Below are 23,903 nucleotides of genomic sequence, written 5' to 3' on the forward strand. Positions count from 1 at the left end.
TATATATATATATAATCTAAGCACAAAGCATGATGACCCTCGACTTCTTGAAATCATATACTGAAATTCTACAAATGTAACATACTAAACTTAAGCAGAAAAAGTTAAAGAGTGCATCCTTTCAAATGAGATACTAAAGGCCAGTCTTCACGCCCAGAGTCCTGCAGAGAAATCCACTGCAGCTGCCTGACAAGTTAAATACAGTTACTCAGCCATATCTGCTTGGAAGCAGATCCTGGTGGCATGTACCTTATGAAAAAAGTCAGGTCTTACTTCAAGGGTACTGTTTGTGAGAAATCAGTTTCCCAACTGGCACTGGGCAGATTGATTCCTACTGAATCCTTTTGCACTGATCTTAGACCTCAGTGTCTCTCACCTTGTGCTCTTTTAATTGATTCTTTTCACTGTAGTGTATATATTCTGCAAAACAGTGACTGGATTAGAAAGTAGCATATAGACATAAATATTTCCAATTCTGGGCCAAAACAGAGAAGATTTAATCAACATTCCCTTCTTACATTTAAAATGTTTAAAGGGCAGAGTTCTCCCTTTTAATTCAGCCTGTGTGTCTAACAAACACCCAGATAATATATATCACAAAATGGCAAATACAGCAGATTGAACACCACTGTCCTTGAATATGATAAAATATTTAAAGAGACATATTGAAGCAAAGGAGACAAAAAAATAAAAGTCAAACTGCAATTTCACAGATTGCTCTTCAAGGTGGGAATTTGGCAGGGTTAGATGACACCACAAGGACGGGGCTACACTCAGGGCAGCCAGTGCATTTAGGTGACCATCTTAAGTGCAGAAGTAGAAGGCCAGCTAGCCTGAACTTGCTTGAAGCCACAGGATTTTTCGTGGTGTAGCCAGGACAGTAAGGATGTCTTCAGGATAAGTAATGAGCTATTTCTCAGAAAGAAAATATCTAAGCTTGGGAGATTGGGGGAATAAATATAAATCCACAGTAAACATTGGAGAAGAAGTGGTGAATTTCAAGCACCAAGAAAAAGGCAGGAGAGTATTTCTGGATTTGCACTGATTTGTTTTCTCATTCTTCTATCTTACAAAGTTCACAACTGGCCGTACAGCTACCACCAACGCAGAGCACAGCATAGAAATGAGGGAAATGGGAAGAACAAAGAGTACAGTCAGGACTCTGAATTTTAGAATAGTAGTGGAGGCCCCATCCCTGGAAACATTCAAGGCCAGGTTGGACGGGGCTCTGAGCAACCTGATCTAGTTAGCGGTGTCCCTGCTCCTGCAGGGGGGTTGGACTAGATGACCTCTAGGGGTCCCTTCCAACCCAAAACATTCTATGATTCTATGGAACCACAGAACCACCCAGCTGACATGGGAATTACACCTGGGAGTGTGCATAAGCGTGCACACGGTAAGCAAATCTGCAGGCTGAGTTGCCATTCCAGACCAGCATCTGCCTGGTGCCTTAACCTGAACTGCAGCCATCGCTCAGGGAACCAAAGCAGCAGCTGGGTACCACCGCTCTTTGATGGATTTTGAGCTGATGTCAGATGAATTTTAGTCAGAGGACTATGGGTTCATTGATCATAGAATCATAGAAGCGTTTAGGTTGGAAAAGACCTTTAAGATCATCAAGTCCAACCGTTAACCTAACCCTGCCATCCCACCACTAAACCATGTCCCTGAGCACCTTGTCTGCCCATCTTTTAAATACCTCCAGGGATGGGGACTTGACCGCTTCTCTGGGCAGCCCGTTCCAATGCTTAACAACCCTTTGGGTGAAAATGTTTTTCCTAATACAGTGTGACATGTGTGTTTGTACACAACCGTGTGTAGGTGTGTGTACACACACACATGCACACACACCCTTCACATAAAATACGCAAAGTACACCAGGTAACGTGGTGTATAAAGCAGACCAGAGTTCCTAAACGCAAACATATGTATTTGGGTGGCAAGTCAACTGGTTCATAAAATATTTTCATAACATTTTTTTCCACTTCTGTACAATGACTAAAGCCAAAGAATTGCATGTTGTAAAACAAAACGTCTTCAGGCTGGATAATCTATTAAGCTAGTTTTAGCTTTCATTCTAACAAGACTTTGCTTTTAAAGCAGTTTTTGTTATTACGTTAATCTTGGAAGTGGAAACTAATTGTTAGGTTTAGACTGTTGGTTTTAACTTCTTACATGGTCACTGATAACCCCAAGCAGTAGCCCTGGATGGAGACAGAGCAACAGAGACCTTCCCCTTAGACCAGCACTGCTAATGCTAAGCACTAGTTCTGAGAAGTTTTTCCCACATCATTTTCTACTCAAAATATCTCCTAAGCAACTACTATGAATCTTTAACAGCCAAGAAACATGAGTGAATTCCTCTTGTGAAGATGACAGTGTAAAAATGTAATGATTTCTATTTTCAAGTCAACATAACCTCTCACGATCAGTATAATCTTATTTTTGTATAGGATTCTTTACTTCACTATTAGCAAAATGGGGATATTATATAACAATTCCTGAAGTATTAAATGGCAATATATTAATATTCACTAGAATCTGCAAAAAATTACTTGATGGCTCTAAGCCAAATGCAGCCAGACTCCTGGCTTTACTGAAGAATTAATTGACCAACCTTTTATACAGATACAGATACATTGCCAGACCTGGATCAAACACTCGATCTCCGCATTTCCTACAGCAAAGATTTCATACCACAGACACCATATTAAACAGTATAAAGCTTTGAGCTTGAAGCCATCTCATCTGGCTTAATGCTCAGGCCAGCTTTTTGGGCAAAATTGAAACCACAGTAGGGAAAAGACAGAGGAGTTAAAGCAGTATCACAAGCTTACTCGGTACATTAAGGACATTTTGCAATGCTTTTCACTAGCTGAAAGAAGGGAGTGGGATGCTTAGCACGTTCAACAAAAGGTCTTTCCCCTGCTGTTCCATACATATTCAGGTGCTCCTAACCCACTGGCAGCTTTACCTGTCCTTAGTACCTTTTTTTGTACTGATGGGATTTTTTTGAAGCATTGAGAACCAACTTCACTCCACAGAGATTTCCCCTCTGCCCCCCCTCACTACTTGCAAGGGAATCAGGGCTAGGTCAAGACTGAATACTTAAATTACAGTATCTGACAAAAAAAAAATCAAAACCAAACAAATAACACACACACACACACACTTTGCTATTACTTTTCCTTAGTTGGAAAATGTGTTCTAAAATTAGGCTGGTAAAACAGTAATCTTAAGCAAATTAGTGACATTATACCTAAATCTGTAAGATAATAAAACACAGTTATCAATACACGCAGACCAGGTTTTCACCGACTCCAAAATCAGGGCTTATGCTCAGAGCTGCTTTATGTATGACTTTCTATAGCATCTTTCGCAAACACTGTATTTAATTTAATCACACAAAAAAACCCCAAAACCCACCACTCTACCAAAGCAGACCAAAGAGGAGGAGGGAGACTCGAGAACAATGTACACTTTCAGCATGAAAGCGCCATGATATCATTCTTTGGCTTGCTAATACATATACTTTGAGAGACTGGGGCGGGGAGGAGGGAAGGAAACAGAAACAGGGTTCTTTGTACCCTTATGAAACGCCAAATGACTCCTTCTCCCTCTTGCCCCTCAGTAAATCACAGGGAAGTAGTTAAGTAACATGAACCAAGAAATTAGCACAACCAGCATAGCCATTTCTGAAAACCTGGTTTAACTAAAACACCAGCCTGTCATTTTCCCTGATTTATGTGACTCTGGTTAGAACGTTTTACACAGAATTCTGAATGCCACTGTAGTTCTAGACCTTAAATACCACCGAATATTGATATTTAAAATACATACTCTTCGTAAAGGAGGTTTTTCAGGCCAGCCAGGATTATCCTTATGTTCTTTGTAACAGATGTCTGGTTTTCACATGTATACAGAGAAGAAATCGTAATAGTAACTGTGCCTTGGCATTGTGGGCTGTGGATGTGTGTGTGTGTCTGGGGTTTTTTTAGCTCAAGCTGTAAACTGGCTTAGAGTTAGTTTACTTTAAAGTATTAATTTTACTTCCCACTTGCCTTCACTAGTTGGTTTTTTTTTGTGTGTGTGTGTGTGTGTTTGAACAGGGAACAGACTGGATATACATTTGATGGAACACAGAAAATAGACACTCTTCTAATCATGCCAAAAAAGAGAAGCGGACCTTATTTACAGGGGGAAATTATACCCTATTGGCATTTAACAGGCTGCTGTATCAGCCAGGAACACTTACGCAGCCCAAAGTCAAAGTGTTGCACTTAAATTTTTGCTATGCTTTCCCATATACAGCACAATTAGATTAGGCAATTAAAGATGGTCTAATCAATGTTTGGTTAGAAAAATCCACTGACATTTAATATGCATTTTGCAACAAGTTTAGCAAATATCTGCTTTGGTTTCCATGTTGAAAATTTTTCCTCGAACAGAACAAGAATCATGTTAAAAAGCTAAACAAAACCATTTGAAAATTTTATAACACCAAAAAGGGAAAATGGGAGTTGCTTTTGTTCACTTCATGTTTACATTAGCCTAACTAAAATGTTCTGGTTGCATATGACCTTCCCTACTTCCTTGATAAACTTCACCCAGCTAGCAGAGTATCACACCAGGAATACTGATAATCCTGATGGATTTATGCTGGATACTACCTTTTTCCTCATGTAAGAATCTTTTATAGATTCACTTTTCCATGCTTTTGATACTAAATTTTAGTGATCTATGCTGAAGCTGTAAAACTTTTATATGTGTTACTCCTTTCTTCTAATTTCATTTTATCTGCCTGCTGGTCCTTACTTTGTAACACCATGGGATCTCAGCAGCATCCATCTTAATATGTTGAAAAGTGCTCACTAACCTATAATAATAACAAGGAAATAGTAATAAAATTAATTGTGAAAGACTTTGTTGTGGACTCTGGCCAACCTATTCTCCCCCTGACTTTTGACTATCTAAGGAACCAAGTGATTCCTTTCAGTTGTGCGTGCAAACTTATGAAGCGCCAGCTTCATCCAAGTGCTACTCTTCCTAACTGTTTCACTAAGATACTCCTTCCTGGGATTTAAAACAAGATTTAAATACATGGAGGACAGGACCCAAACCAAAACCAGGAAACAAAATATGAAAACATCAGTAGTTTCTGTACGACTGTCTAAAAGGGAAATACAGTTGGAAGCATTATGAATCAGCAAGTCAGTCAGGTTCCACAGAAATATCGGCTGCTTTTCTTTGGTGTTTAAAAAAAAAGAATAATCTTGTTCAATACAGTGAAGACAGATGAAGAAATGAAATAATAGAGATCATTGTCCTGATGATCAGATTATAAAATAAAAAAAAGTGGCAGCAAGATAAACGTAGGAAATTTTTGACAGGAAAACTTTTTAGGTTAGAAATTTTCAAATCCTATCAAAAAAATTCACTTTACTCTTCAGAACAATATTCAAGTATTATGATCATCTACAGTGTTTGAAACTAAGTAAGCTATATTAGTTTAACTGGTTCAGTAACAGGCTAGCTAATGGCAAAATGTTTCCCAGGTCCAATATTCAAAGAGGAACCTGTAAATAGAGTAACTACTACGGTTTAAACTTTTTTGAATGTATTCCCTTGAAGGAAACGAGGAGAGACTTTGGAACCTGCAGTGGTACTGTATACCATACCAGTTAAGTTGAGCTCAAATGTCTTCCATGGGAAGCAACGTATTAGAACAAAATGGTATCTAGGTGTTAAAAATATCCATGTCAGTTTAAAAAACAAAAAATAAAATTACAACAGACACTCTCATTTTGTGGCTTAGCTGGGTCATTTTTAAGTGGTCTGTTAGTATGCTCCGTGTAAAATAACACCAGTAGAAGGAGACCGGGAAGCTATCCCCTAAGCTAAGCCTAAAGCCCACGGCCACATGCCACATCTTTGGGCCTCCCTGCCACACCAGAACCATTTGCACCAAGCACACTTATTTAAATATATCATAGCTCTAATGGCAAGATTCCAAATTGTGCCTGGGATCAAGGCTGAAATTCAGATCTGTAGAAATCAACTATTATACCCGTATCTCATCCAAAAGAAAAAAAGAAAACTTAAATATTCAGGGAAAGGAAAGGTTTCAGGTTGAGGGCTGCTGGGGCAGAACACAGCTGAGGTAGAAACCAGTTCCATTACACCAAGCACAGGTAGTCTAACACATGTAAAACTTTGAGACTGAGGCACAAACCCTCTTCCTTTGTATTTAGGAAGTCTCTGAGATGGTTAAATCTTCCTTCAAATGAGATAGGAATTTATTATGGCTACACATCTGAAATAGTTATAAACACATCTCTTTATGAACAACTAATTACTTTTAACTTCGCATGAACATTATTATATTTAAGATGGTCACATTTAAGATGATATGAGAAAAGCCAGACTGCCAAAGGCTTTAGGTAATAAATACAGCAGAAGAAGCAGCTCCTTTTCCCTATGCTGTATTCTTGTACAGTTTGAAAGAAGATCTCAAAGCAAATTTTAAAAGTACTTAATGTTATTTCAGCATTTTTTATAAAAGCAACCACAACCTAATAACTAACAGGAAATGGCATGTTTGGGGCAATGGGTCGGGCTCTCTTTCAACTTTTTAAAAGTGAAAATAGGGTTGCATTTAGTTGGGTAGACAGAAGGCTTATATTTGGTAGCAGAATTTTAAATGATCTAATCAGTTCTGATTTCAGCATGTTTTTACCTGAATGGAGTGTTAATAACAACTCAAGTGTTTTGGCATCTGTTGCTATGACTGAAATGCTAACTAGATAAAATACTCTGGGGTGGGGTTTGGGGGTTTTTATGGGCTTTGGGTTAGGTTTTTTGGGGTTTTTTTTATCCTTAAGGTAGATCATTTTCTGGCGAGTTGGAAGCCAAGCATGATAGGACACCACAAAGCAGTCTTAATGAACTGATGCTGATTTATGACTTGAGGAACAATCTATATCTGGTCTTGAGTTTAATAGTTGCTGGGTTTTGGAAAATACCCTTCAGATAAATAGTTGAGTCTGGGATCTCCAGAGTTTACTAATCTTTGCCAAAGAAAATGTTTGCTCTATATTATACTTCCTTACAGCAACAGATTCTCCTTGCTTTGCTCTGAGTTTCAAAAATTAATGACAAAAAAAGAGCAGAAGAGATGCTCCTAAGCTTCCATTAAAACACACACAACATAGTTTAAGAAGTTTTACATCAGTTTTACACATATTAGGTCTCTCAGAGATTTGCAAAATAAGCTGATTTTAAAACAACTGGTTAAAAAAAAAAGTTTCAGAAATTTGCACATTCACCATTTTTTAAATCAACATATATTGGAATATTTGCTTTCACATATGGATATTCCCCAATTAAATAGTTCATTACTATAAGACAACCACCAGAAATTACTTCTGGACTTATGTAAAGAAAACTATGCTATTTTCAGAAAGGGAAAAATAAGGGCACTGGGTATACGTTTTAACAGAACGTCACATCCAGATTTAACTCTAAATTCCATGTTTGGAGAAGCCAGAAGTTACATCCCTTGGCTTCTGTGGGCTACCATTGACTGCAGTGTTTGTCTACCAACTTACATCTGTCTCCTCAAGTTGTCACCTACTACGTAGCATTAATGTAATAATCAATAAAAGCCGTGGAAGCGTAATTTTGGCCCCACATGAACTGCAGTAGTCATTTGCTGCAACTATTTCCATTTGTGACATAGGAAGTGGCCACACGTTCAAGAAGCAGACAGTAACTGATATGGTCCAGTCTAGGGCCTGACAGGTACCCATGGAGAACTAGTAAAATTTAGATTTTAATCTGTACGTGTATTTTGTTCGTAAACTAAATTTTATTTATATGTTCAGCACAAACAGCTTGAACAGGCCAGTTGTCACCATGTGAGAAAAAAATAACAACCAAATTTGGGTGCACATAACCTTAAACCATCTTTGCTTAATTTCCTCATCTCTCTCTAAGCAAGAAGATTTACCAACCAGTTTTTTGAATTATTGGTTTAAATTAGAAAATGAATTTTAAAACATGAAGTAAAATTAATTCTTAACACTGTGCTAAATTATGAACAGCCAATTACATTTTAAAGGAAAAATTTATTACATTGTGGTTACATAAAATCTAAAAATCAGCACTTAAAAAACATTGTTTAATATATACTAAAAGTATTATTTCTATCCTATTGCATAGGTAAGATAGAGACACTAAATTATCACAACTACTTCATAGTCTTTGACTCCTAGGCAGACTAGTAAATAATTCAAGGACATAACTGTACAGATAAATGTCTCATTGTTTTATCCATTCTCCACTAAGAAATTTATTCTTCATAAATACTTCTTTCAGTTTTTGAAAGAGAAATCAATTTCTATTGACTCACACAGACGCAGCTGAAGTTTTTCGTTGGTTTTTGGTTGTCTGTTTGTTTTGTTTTTTAAGTTGGAACACAACATCTTGAGACGGAATATTAAGGAATCAATGTAAAAAAAATTCCCTATAATTTAATTTAGAACAAAGGGTATCTCAAATGGACAGTTGATTTAAAAAAATTTTGATCTAAGAGATAGACAACGTAAAATGCCATGTAATTCTGTAAGTCGATTAACAATCCAGTCAAAAAAGATAAAAGAAATGGAGAGGAATTGTGCGTTCCTCTTCACTGAAAACAACTCTGTAGGCATCAAACCTAGGCGAGATGAATCCAGCCCTTCAATTCTAAAAACATTCAGTTTTTAAGAGAAAAAACAAAAATAAAACCTCAACTCCCCCTAGTCTCTCTAGGACAAGTGAGCATCTCAGAACTTCTGATAGAAAAAAACACCTTAGCAGAATAGGCTGGTTGATAAATTCATTTTATGAATAGTAAAAAGAACTTTACACACATCTTTTCTGTTGCCACAGAGGTCTGACTGAGCTTAACTTCAAAATGAAATGATAATTTTTATAAAAATAGAAGTAGGTATAAACAGTTTTTAGTGAACAACATGAATGCATACAAAGTGGAACTGGATGCACGAGTAAGAAAAAAGCCTGGTTTCACACTGACAGGAAAATGACAAAGAAATAAAACACTTCTTAAAACAGTTAAAATTTTTCCTGTTTTTTCAGGAACAGAAATGTCAAACCACATGGTATTAAATATTTAAAAAGCCTACATACCATTTTTGTTAAATCATGGCCAATTCAATTCTATGTAGAACCATCATTCCTGACTCAAGATATAAAGCCCAGCTGGAAACTCCCATGCAAGCTACAAGTTCTTTAAGAATGTTACCCTAAAGCTAAAGAATACTGTGAGACACAATCAATGAACTTTTATGCCCAAATCCTACACATTCAATGAGAATCTCTGATGAACACTGCAGAAACTTCATTTACTGTCATTTCTCTAAATGACAGCATGAGTTATGTTTATAGTGTAAAAGCATACTGTACACAAAACATACCACAACTTAAAGAATCAGGGTTGGCTTTTTTTCTTTTTAATTAGCATTGTATATTAAATATCTAAAGCTACAGTGAAAAATATTAACTTTAATTCACCCCATAAAATATTGCAGCAGCATCCTATAAAAGATAGATGTACTTACCCTGACTGTGTTAAGTATTACTCACGTTACTGTCACATAAGACCTTTTCACTTCATCAAGGAAAAGGTTTAAATAGGAAAAGGTAAAGCTCAGTGCTATCCTTCTTAAAGAGCAACAGCACCAATAGCTGCATCTCCAGTTCTAATACACCAGGCTTACCAGTTCCAAACTGTGGGCATTAACTGCTGTCTCACTGTTAATGTAAAATGTATTAAAGTCTAGTAAGTATGAAATGGATTTTAACAAAATCATTAATCTGTTAAACAGAACCACAACAAGAAAATAATTGATCAAAAAGGAAATCCTTTCCCCTATTAACATTTTCAGTATAAACTTATGAGCCCCAGTCTGTGGTTCTCCACAATAAAGTATAAAGGCTTTTTCACTTTGCAAATTCTTGCCTGTAGACTAATGGTAGAGTGGATTAGCAGTCCATCTGTGCTCTTAGATATGCAGATGCTGATCCAGTACCTTTCATATAATAGGAGTCAGAGGAGCAGAAAAAAAGAAAAGGCGGGGGGGAGGAGGGGGGGGGAAAAAAAAAATATGTAACGTATTTAACTTTGTTACCCATCTTTATTTACCTTTAATGTATTGAGAAAAACTTTGCATAATTAGTTACCACACAGCAACCGCTGATACTGCTCTGAGGGCTATTTTGCCCCGGCGTGATCCTGCCAGAGAGGAAACTCGGGCACCCATGGGAGCTCTTGCTTTGCCATCTTCAGCTCTTGCAGGCACTGGCTGCATTAAGAGCACGCCAAAGGCTTCCTAAGCCTGAATCACATCGCTAAGGAAGCCAGCTGAATATTTGGGTGGTGCTTTTAAAGGTATTACACATACAGCTTTCAGAGTACCCTACCCTGGCCTCCTGTTCTGAGCCAGCTCCTGAGGGAGATTTCTCTTTCCACCAAATACAGGGAACCTTATATTGTTATAACTTCGACTCTAGGAGCCTAAATTATAAATAACTTGGCAGGAAATTACTGCAGGTGTATTAGTCATTGCAAGAACTAGAACGTGACACTTCTTGAAGATGCATTACATCTTAGAAAAGCACAGTATGATTTGTTAAAGATTTTTCAGACAGGCAAGTGGAGATCTCATTGAGCAATACTGCAGAGAGGGAGACACTGAGAATTAAAGACAACACAATATTTAATTGTCCACAGAAGGAGTTCACTAAAGCAAACAGGTCTAAGCTAGTGAGAAAAACTGCTAAGCTATTACACAGCCTGTCAGTTCCACTGTATCAGAGTATTGCACTGGAGATACAGCCTGTCAAAACATTTTCAACCAAAACTAACAAGAATACTATTTGAATCAAAGTTAAAAGGAGCAACTCTATCACTTTTTCATTAAATTAGCAGCTAAGAATGGCTTACACAGCTTTTTTTTGGTAAAGAGGTTTACAACAAATCCTTTAAAGCATTTCTGCTCACAATATGAATTCCAAACTATCCCCAACACATGCAAGTTCTAGACACTACATTAACATGGATGGTCACACAAAAGCAGTGTGTTCAGAAAAAAAGTCTAGGAAATTAAATCAAGAGAGGGAAAAAAAATATTTAATTTCTACTACTTTATGGGTTTGACTAACCCTCAGCAAAATTATGTCAACCATTTAACTAGAAACGTCAAGTCTTCTTCACAGCACCAGAGAGTGGAACTGTAGCTGCTCATGTTGAGCACAAACACAGCATCATCGAGTACAGTGTAAACCCAGAGACGTCCATGGCCGCCTGCTCCATGAAGGCTGCTAGGCCTGAGTAAGAAAGGCTCAAGGCAGGAAGGGGATCAAGTAAAGAAGAAAAAAAAAAAGCAGGAGATCAAGTATAACTATGAAAACAAGCAAGCTGTAATTTAAGTTGGGGGCAGGCAGGGGTCTGCCTAACATCAGTCAACAAATTAATAGGAGAGTAAAGAAGAAAACAGGTTTCCTGACCGCCTATCCTCCAGGCAGCACAGGATTGCTATCACCCCACTGGCACGTGTTCAGTATCCCTGTTTGTCCAAGAGCTTTTGACAGTCCAGCTTGTGGATTTTACCAGTTCTTTAAGGATTTTTAAAACAACCCCCAAAACCTGAGAAGGTTGAGAACAATTCCACCTTCACTAGCACAAGTAAGACTGAAATGTGCCAACTATTCTGTGAGCGTAAAGCAGTTGGAGAGGAATTGGCACGTAGTGTCCAGCCACTCACTGATGGAAGGTCTCCAAAAATATCTTCTGTCCATGACACAAATTAGGGCTGGACTTTAGATATGCCTTTCCCTGGGTCTTTTGCAGTCTAGCATTAAGAATTAGTATGTTTGTCTATAAGCATGAGGAGACCAAGATTAGAAGCCCAAAGAAGAGGCCAATGACTGTCGCTGTCCTGTGGCCCAAGATGTGTTTTCAGAATTCACTTGCAAGATGACTCCAGGCATCCTGCTACATCTTCTTTGGAGTTAGTTCAATTAAAAATCATTGTCTGCCTATGTTTTTGACATTTTAAACACCGCTGAAAGGTATTTGATAGGGATAAGGCTCTAGGGGAGGAATTTCAGTGCTAAAAAGGTAAACTATTTTGTGGACTAGAAGTGAATGGGCCTGGGAAAAGCAGAAGAACTGTTCAAATCCTTGGAATAAGGAACACAATAAAAGCCAAATGATGCTTAAGAAAAACCAAAACACAGAAGCACACCAAGCAAAAGCTAATGAATATGACTTACGTATTTGGATTGGAAAAGCAGAACAAGACATTTGAGTCTTGAGAACTGTACAATCGATCTGCTTTCCATTTTTACTTGCTTTTACTTATTTCCAGTTCTTAGATGGTATATCATCCCTGCCTGGATAGTTTGGAGTAAAGCGTGCTTCCATATTTATACATTAGTATATTTTTCTCACCAGGAAGAAGCAATAACATACACTGGACTGTCTGCAGAGTGAGTTTATATATGTACACACACACACACACTTTTATAGTGAATCCTAAAACAAAGTTTCCTATACAGGTGTTCTAGCAGGCAAATAATGCCTTTCATTTCCTGGGATTTAGAGGAAGCTAGTATTAAACACATTTTATTATTACTACAGCAAAATAATGCTAAGTGATATTAATGATTTAAAGTACAAGGTCAAAAAGTGTAAGAGCAATCATGTGCTTACCCATCTGGTCTGAAAGGTAGAGAGCGCCTACAAGTTATAGAAAAAATAATAGGTTTTAAAGCCAGGGCCTAATGTGACTCCGGTTGCGCAAAGAAGTAATTTTTGCATTGTGCAGATCCCAACAATTTGAATGTTGTTATGAATATGGACCAACAAGGCAGATCTTTCCGGAAGAATCTTGCTAGTATGTGGAAAGTGTACATCCTTATGCATATTCACAGTAATAAACACAAGATAAGATGAAGTAAGAATATTTGCCACTGAAATTAGACTTTTTTTTTTTTTTTTTTAAGGCCTGACGGACATTTCTTACTATAAAAATCTCTGTTAATCTAAAACACTCCTTTACTCTCTCCTGCAAGAAGAAAGCTCTTCAAACTCTGTTACTCCAAGTTATAAAATGTGCATTTGTGTGAGGTAATTTTTCATGACTTATTGTTCTTTATTTTTAAAAATAGGCTTAGGCATTCAGTTCTATTTTGAAAGATTAAGGCTTGTTCCCTAAACCACCTCATGGCATAACGATAGGATCTAAGGGTGAATAGGCAAATAATTATTTGTATTTGGCACATACAGACAGACCACACTAATTCAAAAAACAATGTTTCAGTTTTAAATAAGCTAGTAATTTAATTTACTTCAACTTATTAACACAATCCATTATTAGAAAACATACCTTCCATCATTTTCGTGTAAGTAGAATTTAGAGTCTTTCATTCCTAAATGGCAGGAAGGAAAAAGAATTCACGAGCAGATAATTTTGTATTGAAAACAAATTTTTAGCATATAAGCCATGACAGCATTATGGTAATCCTGTTCAGTTTATGCATTACAGAACTACTTATGTGTAGAGAACTACTTCTGTGATGCGCATTCGTATCAGCAGACTTGTGTCGTAATGTTTTGATGGATTTTTATCATTTACATTACTTCATGGATTTCCATGGTTTATTTTAATCTCAAATTTAAACATGTTTCCATGTTAAAAAAAAAAAAAATCTTTATTCAAGTAATTTTAATGGGACCATTACCTTAAGAAGTTACTATGATACAAGAGAAATTTTGAAGGATTATTCCCTGTGAATTTTGCTACCTATTCCAAAGTTTTTTTTCTTTAAAATTACTTTAGATTGGCATGTATAATTTTGTGTGATATTTTGCATGAATTCTATGTTCTGCCAGGTTTTATTTTTCTTTGCTTTTCCTTTTTCACTTGTTTCATATGCAGATATAGATTAACAAAAAGAGGGACTTAGACACTTTTTTTTTTTTAAGAGAACTTGTAGAACTAGAATGACAAATTTGTTACTGATACAGTATTATTAAATAATTTCTGAAAAAAAAAATCTTAACCATCAATTAATATGTGTTAACTCCACTTTAAACTTAGCTCTTGGAATATTTTATCACATGGCATACTTAAATTATACAGGTCTTAAGTCCTATATAGGCTACTGAAGAAAGCTAATAGAGACTGTAATGTGTATATTAAGGCAACGTGAACCAATGAAACTTTCGATCTCAATTCAACCAGAACACATGGGGTTATAAACAAGTGGCATACATCTGGCTGTGTCATGCTGTTTAAAGAACATACAACATTCCTACCTCAGCAGCATCAAACACTGAGCCAAATAACAACAAAATTAGAAGTCAGCTATGCATCTCAAACGTGTTTTTGCACAAGCATCCAAAGGATTCCAAAGAATGGCTAATAAATCTACTCAAATACATGATAAGAACATGTAGAATAAAGAGTAATAACTTACTGTGATACACTGAAGCATTCCAAAATGAGATTCGAACTAACCAAAACCAAAAAGGTAACTCATTTTTAAAACCTAGGAATATGGGCTTGCTCCCACTGAAGTTCATGGCAAGTTTCCATTAATATCAGTGTTGTAGTAGGAATGATCTCTAATACTGCAGTTTATTGTCTAATCTATATTATTGTTATTTTTTGGCACAATCCAACTTGGAATGTGGTAGCATGATATGAAAATGGTGTTTTGTTTGCAAACTTGGAATGAAATCTGACTTGGACTTGATTGTACAATACAAAAGCCAGCAAAAGGGAATTTGACACTCGCCATTCTAGCAGAAAAACTTACTTTATCAAAACTAGAAGATTAAAAATATTTTGATATTGTTATTTGAAATTAAAATCAAAAGGAAGAAGACATACGTATTAAACTGCGCCAGATTACTGGGATCTTTGGTTAATGAACATTACCTTCTTCAAAGTAAGCTAGTAATAAAGCTAATACCTAAAAATACTGCAGAATTAAGGAAAGTGTCACTGGCTATGAAACAGAAAAGCTATTAATCCTTTATACTAGCATGTTAAATCTCAAACTATCTGTGACAAATCCTGTATTTCTTCTTCTTTCTAAGCTATTACTGAATTCACTGGGAGTTCCCAATCCCTATTCAGCACAGTATTTAAACATGTTCTCAATTTTATACACTGGAGAAAACCTAAATCCTTATCTAAATTTTACTTCATTTTAAGTTAAGCAAAAGTTTATGACAGAGCAAGCACTCTGGTGTTTTGTTGAACTGGGAACTTGGCTTCTAGAGATGGGAAGGAGTGCCTCTGACTGCTTTTGTTCTTACAAGTGCTAAATCCTCAGTTTTATCAGGTCACAATTGCATACCTTTAGCAAAATAGGAAAAAGAGTTATTTGAGAGCAAGAGCTATCATTTTGTCAAGTCATTACTCAAGGACAGTACATATGGGGAGCAAAGTGGAAAGCAGCATTGCATGAATCAGATTCTTAACCTACTACTACAGAATAATATCATCAGCATATTTTCATTACTATTACTATAAGCATATACAGAGAAGATGAAGAGGACCAAAATTAAGTTTGGATAGTATATGTGTGCTAAATTCAGGCAAATACTAATGCTAGCAAATATTTATATTAACAATTAACTTTGTGCTATAGGAGTTAATATACTCCATACGAGGTCTGAAATACAACACTGGGTTTGGAAATACCTGATAATCAAATTAAGTACTATGGACATGAACGTTTTGCTCACCCTACTTTAGCAATATGTCTTAGTCATGACTGGGCAATTCCATTATCATGAAGTCTTTGATCTGTTTCCTGATCCATCAAATACTATCTGTCAAAGCACAGTGGGAGAATGGCCGTTTCTTTGGTTCTTTCAAAGCAAACTCAGAGGAAGTCGTGATCTCCGTTTGTAAAGACTTTTGGTTGCAAGTTCAATGACCTAAAGTTAGAAGGATCTACCACATGCTAATAATTCCTTGGGTCCGTTAACCCACTGTTGATTGTTTATTCCACGACAGCATAATGAAAATGAGTCAGTGCTGGTTAATAATGAAGTATTTTCTCCTGTTAATTAGTGATATCATTTGTTAAGTGAAAGGTAGCAGATACTAGCAATTCATTATAAAATACAAAATAAAACCTTTACCCTAATGAAGAGGATCTTCTCTCCAACTCTGTATCTTCCTTGTGAAAGACGCTCCACACAGAACTTATTAGGGCATTTACAAGGTGGATCTTCAGAAATGTGTTTAACCTGAAAAACACAGAAGCTATTACTAGAAACTGTTTAAAATAGCACATGTAGCAAAACATCCAAGATGACATTTGCCATAACATGATATCACTAATCTAAGTCTTCATCGATGATATTTTCTTAGTTCTTCATTTTCTTAATATTTCTCTAATCCCAGACTAGGTTTTTTTCCAGTATCAACAATGATTTTACAGCTGTGATGAGGTAAAAAATAGAGATGGGTGTCACACAGTTCAACACGACATTTGCACTGTTTAACTGAAGTCAAACAGCTTGTTAATTTAGTTCAGCACCAAACTTTTGTAGATGTGTTCTAAGTATTTTATGGTGAATAAGGTCAACTGTCAAAATGCTAATAGAGCTGACAGGCAAAATGAAGACGTCATAATGATGTGTTTTCCCTTCTAAATAAATATAATGAATACAGAAGCACCTTACTTATCAATAAAAGGCCCTGCCCAATAGCTTCACTTGGCACTTTCAAATAGTGCGCTTACACCTTAAAAAAAACTATACAGAGAATACTGTGACATAATTGCAAATCCATGCCAAGATGCTCCCCAGTATTGCTAACTACTCTTTGATGACCTCTACCTTAGGGCCTTAGTGCAATCAAGGGTAATTTAAAGGGGCCTCAAGAGTACTCTATCATTGCCAACAATAAGGGCTGAGAAAATATAGATGAAAACTACTTTCCTGCTCTTTGTCAGCTGCATCAGCTTGACTTCAGCCTCTTGTGAAAACTTGGCCTTGCATGTGCTACCAAAGGCATTAATGTTCAGTAAAAGTATATTTTGTACTCTTCAGTGATCTGAAAGTAGCACAGCCGTCAATGCCAAAAGAGCAGATTGGTTGCGAAACTCTTATTTGACATTCAAATCTCACTGCTGCGTAGGAACAACAATAACAAGTGCAGCATTTTCATATACTGCAGTTTGCTTGGATGAATGCTGACCTAGTATGTCAGCATCAAACAGTGCAAAATGCCAGCGGAACTTCCTAGAGATTTTGTCCACTTCAAATCGTAGTACAAAAACCTTTTCCAATACAGTTTGCAAACCAAGGCCTGTAAAGACAGTCTCAGGTCTGGGAAAAAATATTCTCAGAATAGCTAACAAATTAAGTCTTAAGCTGTTTCACACAAAAAAAAAAAAAAAAATTCAGGGCAAAGCTATGGCACTCTGATAGGCGTTTTGGTTATCTTCAATACCAAGGAGCAGGAAAGGCTTCTGAAGTCTAAAAAGCGTTTTTCAGGTCTGGTTTTAGAATAAAGTTATAGTATGTTAAATAAACCAGAAAAAAATTAGAAGTTAAACAGTTATTGTTTCCATACTGGAATGGGGAGCCAAAATGCATTTGAAACTAGCCCTGTTGACCAATTTAAAGGCTTTCCAATTTCTGAAATTGTTCAAAGTCTGAATAACTTTAATACGTTGTGGAACAATTTTTTGTAATTATTCTTACCTTATTTTTTTTTTTAATCAGAGCATGGTATTTTTGTGAAAAAATTAGTTTTAAAATAGCACGTAGCAGAGGAACTCTACCTGTATTTTACACACAAAAAGTGTTTCTCAAGTATCAGATGAGTTATCCTCAGTTTGAATGTACAATCGCTGAATTATTTTAAGATTAATTACTCCAGTGACTTTTAGAGTCAATGTGTAACAGGAATAACGTATATGAAGTCAGTGGTGGATGACTTAAATCCAAGTGCAGGTTGCTGAGGATGCAAAAGGTGCATTCCTGTATCTCTTGGAATGTGATACCAAGACTGAGATAGTGCTTGGAGGACTACTTGGTGACAATCCTCTGAATGTTGCCTGAGAATCAGGAATTTCTGACATAATATCCCATGGCAGTTACCACCTCTGGAGACATTCTTGAAACTCGAAGCTGAAAACAGATAGTGTGAACTATGCCTTAATAGCTGCATCTACCAGGGTTCATCGAAGCACGCAAAAACCCTAACAGGTTCAAGGTTATTTTGAGCTGTGTAAGCAACATAGAGCCATCTTAGGCCTGTGGAGAATGAAAGCCAACAGATTTATACTGGTGTAAAACAGGATAATGAGACCTTCACTGCTGATCCTGCCATTGAGGCTTTCATTGCCTTACTATCCCAAAGGGCACAGAATTATTATTGAGTGGAATTTTGAAATCAAATAAGGAAGCAGAAGGAAGAAGTATATCCTATTTTATTTTGCATCTGGACTATATGAGCACTGCTGCTACTTTATGGTGTGAGCGTCTGGGGCAGTGCAGGTCAGGAATCTAGCTGGATGAATTCCATTCTGTTTCTATCCCTACTGCTTTCTAAATTAAAGGAGGTTGTTGGAGACAACCTTCATACTTTGTTCTGTTCCTACAAGATAACGCAGTCACCACCCTCCTTCTACACGTAACTGTTCTTTCTCAATTCTGTTGAAACATAAGTGATGCTTTTGCAGAGTTAAGGAAGAAAGACAAAATGTAAAAGACATTAAATGTAATTATTTGCATCAAATAGTACAAACTACTTCAATAAAATGAACAAACATTATATTCCATCTGCTCTTTGTAACAAAAAAGTGGCACATGGATTTTTCAAGAAGTGCTTTGTAACTCCCAGGTGGCACATCTACCTTGTAATATAGTGGTTCCTATAGTAACTGCTTCTTTTTATAGAATATATTTGTACTTTTCAAGTTTAACCTCTTCATGGTCTCAAAACGTGTCCTTTTCATCTGATTCCAGCTGTTTCAAATGAACGCCTCTAGGGTTTGCAACAGAGAAATGAACACTACAGTGCAGAGTTTAATGAAATTCAAAGCAAGATACTTTCTTTCTAACAATGAGGATAAAAATGCTTGCTTTTTTACTGCATGATAAACATGCAGAACAGCAGCACAAAAATTAGGCTGAGATAACTTAGAAGTGTTTGTTAACAATCTGTACAAGTCAGTATGGGCCAAATCTCCTAGTCCTGACTCAGTCCTTTCTCGGACAAAACACCAAGTGGGAGTTGGTGAATAAGAAGTCAACAGAAAAAGAAAATGGAGTAATAAGAAGGGAACTTGGCCCTAAGCACAAAGCTAGGCTAAACTGCAGATCTCCTACACAGTGTGACATTTTTTCCAAGCTTCAGGCATAAATAATTGTGGTCAAAAATAAATTAACTCTATCAGTCTGCAAATCTTGAAAATACAGTGAGACACTAAACTCGGGCTCCTGTCTGCTTTGCAAGTAAGTGCATACCAGAACGGGTCAGGTAGGAAGAAGCTTCCTCCCACAACTTACAGCATCATCCAACAGTTTCCCTGTGCTCTTTTTCCCAGGAGACTTTGTTGGTGACGGTGAAGGAGAGGGAAGGGGGGCTGAAAGTGTTTCCTCTTGTTCAATCTCTTTTTCCAACTTTATTAATCCAGGAGGCTCCACCCCAAACCTTTTGGAAACATGCAAACAAATTACTAGTCTTTTTATAAAGTATTACATATTTTAAAACAAAACAGCGTAAATAATTTATACTTTCTGTATTGCACTCTTGTACAATAATAGAATGCTACTCACATTAGTAAACGTGTAAAAAGTATATCAATCATCAATGCCATCATTCCAAATTAATACAGGAAATTAATTTAGATAGGATCTCTCAGTTGAAAAATGTACAGGAAATACAGGGGTTTTTCAACTTCTCTGTCTGATAACATATATGTTATCATAATATGTTGGTGAATGCTTGATTTATGAACACTAGGCCTCAAAAATTGCTATACTATGTAGAACAGATTCTAGTTCAGTATATTTGCTTTTTTTTTTTTTTCTTCCCCCCCCTATATTTTGTGTTAGTATTTTTCAAAGAAATCCAGATGAAAAGGGATTAAAGGTTATCCCAGTCTCAACTATTGCACTGAGTTTATAGATAAATAAATTGAGACATGGCCAATATTTTTCAGATGTGGCTAATGCTTTTTCTAACCTATTTTTGACAGCCAATCTTCAGATCTCTGTTTACAGTGGCAAAACACTTGTAGCTCCAACTAAAACAAAATACATGCAACTTTGGCAGGGAGCATCTCAAACACAACACTTGGAGAGCGAGGTTCTTTAAAACAATGCCTGCTTTTGAAAGCTTTATGGCAAGTGATTAAGTCAGTATCTCACAGCAAGCAGCAGAGCTTGGACAGCTGTCAGAAGTCTAAAAGCCCATCCCATTTTCCTAATCACTGATAATTCCCCTCCGTTTTTTTATTTGCCAATACTGAACAAAGCCCAGAAAGATAGAAAGATTTCCTTTTTCTGAGAAGGACTTCAGCTTGAAAAAGTTATCATGCCAGGTAGGCTTCTCATAGCAAACCACTTCCATAAGTGAAACCATATTTTCTTCTGTAGTAGAAAAATCCATAGCCCAGATGCAGAACTATGCTGACTTAAAGATCTGGAATCTAAAATATTGAGCAGTAACAAACACATTATGAAAATTTAAGCTAAATACCATAATCATGTTAAAAGTGTACAGAGAAAGGCCGTAAGTGCATATACTGTCTTTCATATTTTTATGACAACTTTTAATTTAGTCACACTACTGCCTAGTAAGTTAATATAAGGAAAACCAAGAACCAAATCTGTGCCTGGACTGGCTTCTAATTGGTGCAGTCTGCCTAACGAAAAGTCAGCCAATATTGAAGCAAGCACTTCTATACAATCCATTGACTTCCTGTCTGTCTGCAGATGCCGACAGGCTGTAAATCATTAAATTCCCACTGGGCTCAAAGCCTACACCTGCATGCAGCCTTAGTCATCAAATAAAACTCTTCCACTCTACGCAATGCTGCTGCTTTGCTTCTACCGCTTTTCACAATCTCCAATTTTTGTCATTGGGACAGACTTCTCTGTGCTTCCAGTATTCTGAATTCCTCTGGTCATGAGATGAAAAATAAAACAAACAAACAAACATACATACACACTTTTTTCCTCCCCTCACATATTTTCTCAATCCCAAGCAAAGTTACTGGAAAACTGAAAAGGTAAAACACACATTTTCTGGGAGGGGTAGAGGTGCAAATTCTGGCCTGGAAGGTATGCTGAGAATTTCCTTTTCTGCTCTTTTCTAGCCTGCCTTCTCATAACTACAAATGAAGCAGCAGTGGACTGTAACATGATCTCCAACAGACTTCTTACAGCACCACTTCCCACTTTCACCAAGGAAAAATTGAATACAATAGCAGAAAGATTTTGAAATTGCTCAACAGTAATTTCAAGAGATGTGGGGGGGATGGTTAACCCCCCAGATTTTAATAGTTACCCAAGAACTTTGTTCTTTCTGCAGAAAAGATAATTTAGCTGTTTTCCATTGTATAATTGCTCTTTAAACATACACACACACAGAGCATTTATACATCTATTTGCAAATAATTGCATTCTCAGTGAAGTTGTGATTACAAAGATTACTCAGATTATGCAGTGATAGATTCTGCTTTCGCATCACTTTAGTCAAAATGATTCACTCACCCCTTTAAAATACTTTAGGAGAACGTTGGACCTGTGCAACCCCCTGCAATAGCCCTGGGTATTGTCAATGCTCAATTTCACCCTGTAGGACACTTCCCTCTCCCATAAACCTTCTCACTCTACCCACACGATATCTGCCAGTGCACACAATGGCACATGTTAACTGTTGAAATTTCACGGATGACCTCCATTTTATTTTCATAAACAACTGAAAACCAGGATAGCTTATCAGGCTATTCTATTTTTATTAGTACCTGGGCTTTGAAGTGCCACTCTTTGAGCCAAGTGGTCACACCAGTTTTCCACTCACCATGTAGTCCATGTCTCTGTAATTTGGCTAAAAGAACACTATAAGAGAATATGCTAAAAGCATTGCTAAAGCATAGGTAAATTATCAGCTGTCTCCCCTCATCCACAGAATACCTGTTGAATGGGTTTGAGTTTAGCAGAATGCAGCTCGATTCTATCCCCTCCTCAGTGAATCCCCCTTCCTGCTCACTTGTGCCTCAATCCCAAGCCTCTTTTCATGACAAAGTAAGGCCTAGATTGACTTACGGCAGTTACAGATCCTGAAGACTAATAGTAATCTAGCTGGGCAAAGTGTGCTAAGAACTGGCTGCTTGCAATGATTAAGCCACTTTGAACATGTCTTTCTGCTTCTAAAACAGAAAAGGAGAAGTAAGAAGTTATTCAGTGTCTCCTACTCTCTTCATTCTTTTAAAACATACGGAGGCATCTTTTCAAAGATCTCTGCAGCTCCTGCTCTGGAAAGCAGCTCCCTAAGACTGTCAATAGACCCAGTTTGCTTTACCAAGCAAGCAGACATCTGACTTCTCTCCCATTTTAAGCAGCACAACAACATCAGTTTAATGTGCTCTTTCCTATGCTCAGTGGAGGCAACTATCTATTCTCCCTTTCCATGTAGTTCTAGATGACCACAGCTCAGGCAGAATTGGCATCGTATATTTGCTTTTCAATTATATTAACCTAATGTTCCCCTTCAACCATTTTTGTGCACCTTGGAAACTTGAAAGGTAATAAATAGGGTTTGGTTTGTTTTCTAACAGATACAGCAGGAACAAGCCAACAGACTTGTTATTTGACCCCTAAGCTATAAGTAAGAATAAAATACAGTAACATAAATGGAATATCTAAAATAAATGAATGGTATGTGATAGTATATATGTATTACAAATAAAATTTTTTTAAAATATTTTAAAGGCAAAGGGATAGGTGTGCATGAAAAATGAAAACGTGGTTCATTCATTGGTCAAATATTTCTTTTTATGCCTGGAACAGAGAGCAACTGAGACATGGAAGCTCAAGATAAAAAACAAATATGAAAGGTAAGAGTTTCTCTTAATACCCATGTGGATCTGTTGAGAAATCAAAACTCATTGCAAAATGAGATTACTCTATCTCAACCAACTTTAGTAGAATCCAATACTGCCTAACCACTGACCTGCATTCCCTGAGGAAGCTGAATATTATCAAGTCACCTGGGGCAGACATTCCTGACAGCTATGCCCTGGGTACAGGGTCTCTGGATTCTGGAAGGTCTGTCTCTAAGCTGGGGATCTTGTAAGCACAATTTTTTTGCTCAGGTAGATTAAGATTCATGAAAATCCATTTCATTGAGCACCTACTCATCAGAATACTTCCTTATTCCTGGCAAGTTAAATTAAGAGAGATAAGGAAATTCTGAATCCAAGTTTTAGAGATAAGAAAACTCTCCAAATTGGCAATCAGCTTTTTCTGGCCCACACTATTCCTATGCAAGCTTCCGCTGGCAGTGAGGGCTTTTCTGAGACTGGACTAAGACAAATTTCTAGTTAAGCAGCTTCCCGAGTTGCATTCACAGAATATGAATACCCATAAAAATATGAATACCCAATGCCCCTCCACTCTGCTCTGGTGAGACCTCACCTAGAGTACTGCGTCCAGCTCTAGAGCCCTCACCACAAGAAGGACATGGAAGTGTTGGAGCGAGTCCAGAGGAGGGCTACTAAAATGATCCAAGGGCTGGAGCACCTCTCTTAGGAGGACAGGCTGACAGAGTTGGGGGTGTTCCGCCTTGGGATGA

At 37.0% G+C, this 23,903-nt stretch overlaps 1 protein-coding gene across 2 annotated transcripts in view; it reads right to left on the reverse strand.

The window, feature by feature from the left end:
* Positions 1 to 23,903, reverse strand: part of GAS2 (growth arrest specific 2) — an 86,218-nt gene that overhangs the window by 24,670 nt on the left and 37,645 nt on the right. The window contains exons 5-7 of one of the 2 annotated variants that reach the window (XM_035889037.1): positions 19,610 to 19,754; positions 16,226 to 16,333; positions 15,397 to 15,432 (exon numbers count right to left, since the gene is read on the reverse strand). In XM_035889037.1, coding sequence (XP_035744930.1) covers positions 15,397 to 15,432; positions 16,226 to 16,333; positions 19,610 to 19,754 — 289 coding nt within the window. Of the gene's footprint in view, positions 1 to 15,396; positions 15,433 to 16,225; positions 16,334 to 19,609; positions 19,755 to 23,903 lie in introns of those variants that run through there. The other variant, XM_009649327.2, reaches the window with a different exon arrangement.

Source organism: Egretta garzetta, unplaced genomic scaffold (assembly GCF_000687185.1).
Source record: "Egretta garzetta isolate BGI_Z169 unplaced genomic scaffold, ASM68718v1 scaffold222, whole genome shotgun sequence".
NCBI classification, from domain to species: Eukaryota; Metazoa; Chordata; class Aves; order Pelecaniformes; family Ardeidae; genus Egretta; species Egretta garzetta.